Source organism: Corvus hawaiiensis, chromosome 6 (assembly GCF_020740725.1).
Source record: "Corvus hawaiiensis isolate bCorHaw1 chromosome 6, bCorHaw1.pri.cur, whole genome shotgun sequence".
In the NCBI taxonomy this organism is placed as follows: Eukaryota; Metazoa; Chordata; class Aves; order Passeriformes; family Corvidae; genus Corvus; species Corvus hawaiiensis.
The window spans coordinates 59,368,680-59,379,686 of record NC_063218.1 but is presented as its reverse complement, the minus strand read 5'-3'; the positions used below and the strand labels follow the sequence as shown (position 1 = coordinate 59,379,686).

At 37.8% G+C, this 11,007-nt stretch overlaps 1 protein-coding gene across 3 annotated transcripts in view; it reads right to left on the bottom strand.

Annotated features, from left to right (window-relative positions):
• Positions 1-2,828: 2,828 nt before the first annotated feature.
• LGR4 (leucine rich repeat containing G protein-coupled receptor 4) overlaps positions 2,829-11,007 on the bottom strand; it is a 75,415-nt gene continuing 67,236 nt past the window's right edge. For 2 of the 3 annotated variants that reach the window (XM_048305842.1, XM_048305844.1), the window contains 4 exons: positions 10,704-10,829; positions 9,449-9,570; positions 8,828-8,902; positions 2,829-5,802 (listed from right to left, as the gene is read on the bottom strand). In XM_048305842.1, the coding sequence (XP_048161799.1) occupies positions 4,526-5,802; positions 8,828-8,902; positions 9,449-9,570; positions 10,704-10,829 (1,600 nt within the window). In that variant the 3' untranslated portion in view covers positions 2,829-4,525. The remainder of the gene's footprint in view (positions 5,803-8,827; positions 8,903-9,448; positions 9,571-10,703; positions 10,830-11,007) is intronic. The other variant, XM_048305843.1, reaches the window with a different exon arrangement.

Below are 11,007 nucleotides of genomic sequence, written 5' to 3'. Positions count from 1 at the left end.
AAAGTAGATAATTTGAACCAAATATAGTTGAATTCAAGTTTTTTTAAGTCTTCTTAAGTCTTCAGATTTTCCAGCATAAGGAAAAATAGTGTGTCAGGCACAGGAGTAAGGGAGAAAGCTACTTGGCTCATACTCCATGTCAGAGCTCAACAAACACTGCCTATACTTGTCTTCTGGCTATTTTTGTGCCTGAATGTGTAGTTCTGCTTGATTAGAGGCTGTGAAACCTGAGAGGATTGCTTCACTTTCCTTCATGGTATGATGTATTCTCATCGTTGCAGTATACTGTATACACTACTAGTCCCAGCCCAGATTCTGCTGACTGCAGATGTGGAACCATCTGCTTTAAAGGGACAGGGCCTTGAGATGAGAATTTCTCTTGTCTGGGGAAATGTGGAAGAACTCTATGTAACGTATATATTTTAAAATCACATCTTTGTGAATTGCTAGCAGAATTCCCACTCAGCCCAGCTGTTTTATGTTAGTTGGAGATCCCAGCCCTCCTGCTTTTGAACAGCAAAACTTCTCACTTCATTAGCTAGTGTATAGTTCTGCATAAAGTCTTTCTCTCCTTTAAGACATCAGTTCGTAACAGATTTACTTGCTCATTTTTGGGCTGGAATTTTCAGGACACAGGTTATGCTTTTGTTACTGGAAACCAGTGAGACAACATTTTGTTACCCTCAAATCAAAATTAGCTCCCTATAGCAAACACTACAGTGACCACTAACTAGTATTTCTTATGTAAAACCTAAACAATATTATTTTATATTGGTGTAGTGCCATACGTGCAACATATGAAATATGTCCATTCACCCTCCAAGTTCTTACAGTATACAATAGTACAGAAAACAAAAAAATGTGATATATTATCCCATTTCAGATTTCATTTCCTTATTTATTGAATCATCTTCAACTGAAATCTAGTGCTAAATCAGACTCCACAGTACAATATGTGAAAGGTAATACTGAAAAAACCTCCTGCTAAAAAAATAAATTTACACCAACAGTAAAAGATCAAAAGCATTTACGTAATTAGAAATTATTGAGAGTATGTATGAAACAAACTCTGTATTGTGCTTTTAATTAAAAATATTACCCTGTAAATTGAAACTGAAGGCTTAAAAACAGTAATCAAAACTAAAAGAATTACTGAAGTATCTTTGTGTAAGTTGGAATTTCTGAGTGAATTTATAAATAAATGGGAAATTCTACTGCAAAGAAATGAAAAAAGGCAAAAGGCATCTAGATTAAAAAGTTGCTAAGCAGATGCATTATTTTTATAAGAGAATGAAAAGGCTCAATTTCAAATGAAGAGCTCTCCCCAGCATATTGCCACAGAGCAGACTAATAGCCATCTGTAAGAAATTACTCTTAATGGGGGAAAGATAGGGAATACCTTTGGCAATTTTGTGACCATCTCCCTGCAAAAAGGTGCTTCCTCACAACAGCAGAAGGGAGAAAAACAACAACAAAATGCTCTCCTTGCCCTATGTTTTTCTTTTAAAGTCAACAGTAAAGCCTTTTTGACTGCTAAATCCAGCACTGCAGCTCAGTATGACAGTTGTGGAGAGGTCTAGAGGCAAGATATGGGACATTGCAACTGTAAGACCAGTTTCAGCTAGTTTTAGACTCTAGAAAATTGAAGGATTTATTTTCTGTGGGCACCCCAAGATATAACTTGTGGTTTCACTTGTTTCAGACTCGAAACTGAAAATAGGAAGCTTTACCTGGCTGAAGAGACTGCTGAGGTGACAGCTCAGAAAGCCACTGGTACATAGGTAACAAAAATCCCACATGCTGCTAACACAAAACAGCTTTAAAGCAAGTTGTCCCCATGTATTTGACATTCCTTTCGGAGTGGGAGCAAATGCTCACTGGATGTGAACATCTGAACATTCCACTGTGCCCTGGCCCGAGATCACCTTGACCAGCAAAGACACAATGAAAGTTGGCATTAAGTACCTGGCAACTGGATTTGTCTGGATTCTCCTTATGTGATCGCCCATGGGTCACGCACATGGTCATGTTGAGAGAGGCAGGTTTTGCAGCACTGCTTCTTAATAGGCTGGTTTCAGTAGCTGCTGCTCATATTCTTTCCCCTCTACCAGCAGCAGACATAACCAGTGTGTGCTGGAAGACACTGGGCTGACTGCACTAAAGAGTTAATTGCTAGTACAACTGAACTCCAAAAACATACTGAGATACAGTGAAATACTAGAACTTCAAATGGATCACATCCGACAACACTGAAGACTCGCTTGTAAAACAGAAGAAATAAATCCGTACTCAAGAACATTGAAAATACAACAGGCTTTCTGGAAGCTTCATGGTTGGATTTCCTTCCCTACTGATTATAAATGGCAGCTGACATTTACAGTTATTTTTGAGAAGCATTCTTATTACCTTTGACAGGTCAGCCAACAGAGGGAATGTGGGACAAGTTGTGACTTAGACAATGATGGCTTAAAAAAACCCCACAACTCCCAACATAAAGTATCAATATGAAAATTATAATCTGCATGGTTATTCAAAATGTACTAAAATTTCAACTCAAACACAATATATATAACACCTTTAATCAAGAGATTGCTTTAAAAGAGGGCAAACACTTTGCTTAAGGTTTTTAACCTTTTGCATGCCAAGAGTCAGCATTATTCTGACATCATATAATCCACTTGTAAACTGGCAACTTTCTTGCTTTTCTGGCAGTTCTTTCCTGAATGAACATGTAGCCAACAGCAGATGAGACATAATTTATGCTCAATAATTCTACATGTGCACCATTTTCCGCTTTAACTTTTGAAAAACAGAGATAAATGACCATAGGTATTCACGTACCCTTTATTTGCTTTCAGTGTAACATTCCATGCTAATTGCAGATGTAATATTCATGAGTGTAAATATAAGAATTAACAACTCTGGGATGGTTTTCTTCCCTTTTTACATTTGAATATTTTGGCTTACAAAATTAACAGCATACAGTAAATATTCTTCCCATACTTTGTACAAAGTACATGATTTTGATATACAAGGATCCTGTTTTTATTATAGTGACAATATACAACCACATCTATTTACAATGAAAAAAGTACATAAACCACATTTTAAACATTCTGCTACTGGCAGCCACTATTGTTTAGGAGGTAGCTTTAATTAACAAAATGAACTGAAGCCACATTTCCCATCATGGGTTCTATCAAATAACTTAAAATACAAAGATAAAAATTCATTGTATGAACAGTATATACAGTTTAATTCTCAAACCAGCAATCTAGCTTTAGATCTCAACAAGAATTTCTCCAGAGTAACTGGGATAGCAGTGGATTTACTCTTGATCTAGTATTGCCCAAAAACTTTACATAATTACTTAATCATGCATTAATAACTTTGAAATATGATCAATACAAACTAAATGCAAAAACTGGATCACTGGTTGTACTTGAATCATTTGGGTCTCGGAACTTTAATGGTTTAAAAAGATTGCACTGATTTATGTGAAAAATCAGTGACTTTGCACAGTGTACTTCACTGTCAGTAAAGTAATTGGGAAAACGCTTTCTTTTTTACTGCCAAATTGCCTTGCATTTTGCCTCTATTTCCTAAAACCTCAGTCTATGCATAGGTATTACTGGAGTGCTGTAACATTCAACAGGCTGCAGAGTATTAGCCAGTCTTATTGCAAAGAAATGAGCTGTGTACAGTGACAGCACTGCTAACACCCCGCTACATTGACATTCCTTCCAATGGTATGACTTGACTGCATAATACTGAAGAAATTTGCTGTGGTTCACCTGAAGTAATGCGTCATCACTGGAAAAATGTGTTAAACCCTATTAATCTTGACAGCTGTTAATATTCTTACTTCGATAAATATGCAGAATATTGTGGATTACAAGTACTTTACTGCAACCAACTTTTTTTTTTAATTGAACATTGGCTAAAATACAAAACAAACACAGTATTCCGATATTGCTGTCACAGTTACATATGGGAGAATTAATCCCTTTTTTGGCCCTGCAATAAAATGCATCCTGAGATTCAATGCTGAATATACTATACAAAGCTAGCAATAGATCTTTTTTCTTAATTATAGAAAAGTCACATTTAAAAATAATTTCTGTAATATTAAGCAGCTGTCCTTTATATTGTGCTTTCATGGGGGGGGGGGGGGGGGAGGCGGAATCAACAGAACTTACCACCAGCAGAAGCAAAGTACAACTGCAGTATTATGTGGAAACACACCATTAGCATGTAAAACTGTATATGAGAAACCACTATTGCGTGAAAAGAGTAAAAATATTGGGTAACAATTTTGGTTTACCAATTATTTACAGTCAGGGCAATTAATTGATTTAATTTTTAAAAAAATGTATGGCTCAAGAAATTACTGCCCACTTCCCTTCTTTACAAATGACACTAAATAATGATTAGAAAAGTGCTTCCTGCTTGAAAGGTCAAAACAGGCAACAGTCTGTGAAGCATTATACCACTTTATTGGAACAGCTGATGGCAGAAAGCCTTTTCAGTCTTTAATTCTTGGTATGTTGTAGGCATAACGAACCAAGGGGAACCCTCTGCTTTGGTAGAAACATGCACGGCCACAGGCCTGCACTTGGTCCGAGCTGTCTGACACAAAGGAGTCGTCCTCGTCCGCATAGTCAGAGTGGGCTGACTGGGTGCCACAGTCCGACCAGTAGCCATCTGGCCTTTGGCAAGGCACCACGGCCAGTGCAGGGCAGCTGTGGGATTTTATTAAATGTTTACAGGGCATGGGCTTGGATAAAAGGAGAGATTCACAACATTCACACAGAGCAATGTTACCCTGCAAGTGGGTGTAAACGCCACAGTCATAGTAAAAATCCTGCGTCACGCAGCCCCCTTGAGCATTGACAGCAACTGCTATTGCTCCATTCTTCCTGGTCAGATGGCGCCTGAGCAACTTCCAGTCTTCCTTGAACTTTGGGTTGAAGAATACATACAGGACTGGATTCAGGCAAGCAGGCAATGGGAAAAATATCAAAGTAACAGACTTCATGATTTCAGGGCTGATAGAAATTGCAGTGATCAACGGTGCAAATGAGAAAAATGCAACAGGGCAGAAAAAGATGCAGTTCGTGAAGATTAGCCAAGCAACATGCTTAATTGTGCTGGACTGGGAGTTTTCGGAGAGATCCTCTTTTTCCAAGTTGCAATAGAGTTTAGTGTAGATAACAGCCATTAGCAAAAATGCTAATGAATTCAGGAGCACTAAAGTTACTGTGAAACTTAACAAAGGTGTTTCTCCAGTGGGGAAGGGCAAGCAAAGGGGTGACGCCGAGTACTCTGCTTTATAAAAAAGTGGTAAGCATCCCGCTACCAGAGCACACAGGAAAGCAAGAAATGCTGCAATTTGAAATTGTTTTTGGTGATTGCTTTTCCCCTTTTTAATAAACTCCTTTGCAGAGAAGCTCCGTTCAACAGCTGCCAACATCAGGAAAAAAATGGCACTTTCTGACGAAAAAACTGCAAGAAACCCAGCAATTCTGCAACCACTGCCAGTCTCCCACCATATGCCAAATTCAGCAAATCTCCCCCAAGATACAGCATCCAAGAAAGTTAAAATACCAGTATAGACTCCCATAAATAAGTTAGATATAGAAATCAGGCTTATAAACAGTTTGGAAGATGACAATGTAGTACAGGAGGCAAATATTGTTAACATGACAAGCAGGTTGAAGAACAAAGCAACCAAAAAAATAAACCAGACAGTAAGCCGAATCATCCAGCTGCCCAATAAATATTCACAAGGCTTAAAAGCACCTAGAAGAAAACAAAAAACAAACAGAAGGACAACCAATTTAGGAAAAAATTCTGCCTTAATAAGCAAGATTTTGAAAAGGTCTTAAAAGCGTACTCCTCATTAATTCATGAATAGAATACACAGCTAAACTGCTAAATAGGGAAGCTGAAAGTAAACTATTCTGTTGAAGCTATTTACTAATTAATTATGCCTGAAATAATAATTACTGCAGTGAATGGTCACTTGGGAACATTTTGTATAAACAAGCTAGCTAAACAAACTTAATTACCCTTTAGCTATTCAAAATAGCTTTTATTAGTGCCACCTAAATACTTTTTTATTTTATGTAGATTTCATACTTCATAAAAAAGGTTGACAAAAAATATAAAAGTAAATGTTCACAATCCCCTTGTAAGGGAAAAGAATTTATTAGAAGGAACATATTCTCTCAAAAAATTATTCACAAACATGCCTTCTGGAGTAACTTTTGGTCACAAGGAAATGTGTAGAACAGCAGACAAATTCAATTTAATTAGCTTTAATAGGGACAGTAATTTACCACAAGCCTTGTCCCCCACTCTTGCCACTGAAAGACACTGTGAGCTTGAAAAGTCATATGAGAAAATGGTATTTTTCTTCTTCTTCTGCCACTTAAAACAGCTTACATAATAAAAACATCCAACAAGCAAAATAATAGGAGGCAAGACAATGAAAAAAGGTCACTACTATTGCTTACCCTTCTAATCTTCCTAATTGCTATTTATTCCATAGGGAAATCCTACTGATTTTAAGCAACAATTAGAAGAATTTAACCTCTCCTATATCCTCATTAGGCACTGCTAATTGTCCGAAGCACAATAGCTTGGGATCCCTCCCTGCAGTTGGGGACCACTCAGGGAGCTGAATAAAAGTGCCAAACTGCAAAGGCTGGAGCTTCTCAGCTGGATTCAGCTTGGGACCCTGGCTCTGTGCAGCACATGCCTTTCCTTTAGGCAAGGGAAAGGTAAGGACAATCCATCCCTACCATGGCAGGAACAGAACTGCCAAGAATGATTAAATGTCAGTGGAAAAATCTCCCAAGGCCTAAAGCAACTTCCAGAAATTAATGAACTGACGAGCAAAAAAAAAAAAAAAAAAAATTTTTTTTGGTTGTTTAAGTGATCAAGCTTCATGTATGGGCACAAAATAATGGAGCCCACTGGATTATCAGAAAATCAGGAGTAAAACCCCTTTTTAGCAGGTATTCCCAAGTAAAACATCAATGACAGAATAATTAATTTTACAATACATCCATATAACACAACAATACCTCCTAAGCTGATCTACTTAAAAATAAAAACAACTTCCTACTTACAAAATTTTAAAATGTCAATTCTCTGCTTCCAAAAATCAATTTGAAGCCATTTTTCCAGTAGCTGTACTTTAGACAAATAAAAGCCACCACCCTTTCCTGTCTGTCTTTCTCCCAAAGTCTAGCTATCCTTTGAGTTACAAGTTACCCTCCTCTCTCACGGATATTCCCAGCCCATGCTAGGAGGGGACAAAAATTCATGCTCAGAAGGATGTTTCAGTGAACTTGAGCTACTTGAGCACCACTGTTCAGCAATCCATTCTTTAGGAAAAGTGCAAGTGGATCTACAGGCTGAGCAATGATTCGGAACTTGCATGACAGGTGGAGTATCTTATGACTAAATGGCAGCATGGCATAGAGACTTGTTAGTATGAGAGAGACTAGTGAAAAACAAGGCAAATTGTGAACTTGTAGAGCAAGCTCTTTATTTTCTCTTTTCTCTTCTACTACAGCATTTCTGGCATGGACAAAAAGAAAGAGCTAAAGACTTTACAAGTTTAACCCATGTAACACACCATCTCAATTCTCATTCTGTAAACAGGAGATCAAAAGCAAATAAGCACCATTAACAAATTAACTTTCAGATGATGTACAATTACACTAATAATATATTTGATGTTCTGACTACAGGGTTTTTTTGGCTGTGATCAAGAAATCCTTGTGATATTCTGGATATTAAAGCCAGAGCTAGCTCAAAAGATAAACAGATTTTCGTAACATAAAATAGTAGTTAGGAAAAGAGAAAGAAATGAGACTTGGAAAACTCCTGCTCATCCAGAAGTAACTTTATTGGAAGCATACTGTTCCCCCCATCTATATGTTCCTGTTTATGCAGACAAAAGGGTGCAAGATGTATGGAAGGAATCCTCTGTCTGTGGCAAAGGCAAGAAAGTAAGAGGCACCACAGCAAGTCCTTCAGGAGCTGAATGGAATGGTGTACGGAAATTTGCAGTTTGAGTAAGAGAAGCAGAAGGGCAGAAACAAAGCTGCCTAGAATGAAAATATCCATTGCAAGATCAAAGACTTTTACCACTCCTGGACTGTTCAAGCCTGAATTGGACTAAATCTGGTATGCCAATAAGACTAACCACTCCACAAGTGTCTTTAGCAGTTTAAGATGCTACTGCCGACTGCAGGTACTTGTAATAGCCCTCTGCTCACAGTTAACGTGGCTATAGTAGGGCTGGGGAACAGATCATGTGAGTGTTCTTTATCCTCTCTCCTGGAAAGACATCAAGCTTCATTAAAACCACCAGTGATAGATAGCAGTTTGAGTTAAGCTATTACAGCACAAGCTGAACTCTCACTGAAACAGATAAGCATTCATACAGTCTGCTCCACAGACATCTCCTTGGCAAAAATAAAGCAGAATTTGGGGGCAGTGCATTAAACACAGCAGACTCCAAATATTAGCATTACAGTCATGATTATTCTGCTTTTGGAAAGAAATTTCTGTATTTTTCCTAGCACAGTTCTCCAGTAAAGTGCTATGTGTCTAAAGCTAAGTCAAATCTTTGTGATTGCTCATCCAAAACAACACTGACATCAAATCAAGTTGTGCCCAAAGCATTGTAGAATTTAATCTTCTGTGTACAGAATGACTACCAGGAATGAAAGATGTAATTCTGCACTCAACTCTTTGCCTAACACCACACATGAAGTTCAGTGTGGCTAAAGCACATTATAAGATTTACCTGTTGCTGGTGTACAGTGAGTAATAGTCTGTCCCAATTCATCATTTTTCATGTTTCTTGGAGTATCTGCATCAGCTGTAGAAGTGAAAAACATGTCAATTGTAGGAAGAAAAATACGTGAAATGGCAGTGAAGCTGCCTAGGATGAAGTAGCTCACCAACACCTGAGCCTTTTGACAAGTGAAGTTGTTCTGGTTTACCACATAAGGTCAGATGGTCAGTGCAGAAATTGCTGCTCACAAGGCTTTGTAACAAAGCAACATCTTTGATCACTGGGGAAAGATCTATGGAGCCTGAAGCAGACAGTGGTCCTGTCTGAATAGACAGGTTGAAACACTGAGAACAGTAAAACCACGACAGAAGCAATACTTGCAGTTTGATTTTTTTTTTTAATTACCTTTTTTTCAGACAGGCAAGTCTTACAGTGTGCAACATATCTTTCACATGTTTAGAAGGAACACTGCACTGCTGATTTGTAAGGAATCGCTACGCACTTTCAGAGACTGCTTTTGTATCCCTATAAAGACTTACATTTTTCATTCCCTTATTCAAAGGCAACATACACTGTTATTCTAGTCTGGTACAAAACAATACTACTGGTTGAGTATGATGAAACATTTACCCTTCTCATGATCCATCAAGGCACCTTGATCTTGGTGACTGGAATCTTCAGCATTAGAATTTAGATAAGAATCACAACCCCAAAATGCACAGCACTGATAAGCATATGGCACAGAGAGTGACCTGAAATACAGGCAGAACAAGGAAGACCATTAAACTTTGTAACCAAAGTTAAGACTACCACCTATTAAAAATACTTAAGTAGCACACTTCAGTGCTAAGCTCAAGTCTTTTTCTCACTGTCACTGATAAAAACTATTTAAAATTGGATCAGGTATAACCATTTCTAATGAACTCTTGCCCTGAGATAAAGGACAGGTGATGTATACAAGTGAGAAGCACAAAGATGCTATGATATTTAGCTCTCTACTATACTTTCTACTCCGTATACAAACCAAATTCTGATCAGGGTTTGTGGCATTGCTGTAGAAATTTAACTGAAAACTAATTAAGTAAGCTAATTAAAGAGTAACAGTTTTGTAAGAAAGCTAATTCCCAGATGACCAAAACCTTGTGCTACATCTTTCCTTCTCACTCTTCATTCTGTGATACCAAAATAAGATTTTTAGTTTTTGCATGTTTGGCAGAAATGGTACATACTATTATTCTGGCAGAGAAGAAGTACATGTTCACACAGAGTTCTAAAAATCCACATAAACAATGAGGTAATAGCAGACCAGAATCTAATTTTTTTCACTCAAGACTACAATATCAACTATCCTGAATTCTCTATATTTAGGAGGAATATCAGACTGCTTCTTCTTAAAGTGCAGAAAAATCTTTGTAAAATGGAAAACAGTTCATCACTGTCTGACCCATCTCCCACAAACATCAATTACAGGTTTCCATTTGAATGATTATTTTTATTCTTATCATTTGCCTCCAAGAATATATACATAAAGCATGGTGATTATGTAATCAGACACCTGCCTGTCTGCTTCTGTTTTCCACATTGTGAAAGACAGACGTGCTCAGTTCAGTAACAAATGGAAATCCACCCAAAGCAGTACTCTCAAGTTGGATGATATCTTGCCTGAGAAGTGGTGGAGGAAAAATATAAAAGATCCCAAAAAAATTATCTGCAAATGGCTTCTATACCATAACAGTCAGATGCCCTTTATATAGACCAACACTGAGATTATACAGGACTCAGCAAAGGGCCTGATTATTTGTCATGAGTACTACCTACACTGGCTTCATTTATTATCACATTGCTTGGTACTGCAAGCACTCTGTGGTGTTATTTACCAACATACCGGAGCTTTGCAAAGTTCTTTGCTGCCAGGGCTTCTTTCAACTCAGAATTGCCTGTGAGTTTAAGCTGGTTCAGTCCATTCAATCCTTCAACTGGAACTGAAGTGAGCTCATTGAAACTTAGGTCTCTGGAATGTGAATAATTAAGACCATGTTAAAAAGTAAGTCAGAAGATCCTCTGGCACACATTTCATTAAAGTAGGGAAAGACTTTAACTCTCATATGAGGCTGTGGTCTGGAAATGCCTGTCAGTGCAGCAGGCACTCTAAAGAAGTGTGCCTTGCATATATTCAGCTAGCAAGAGCC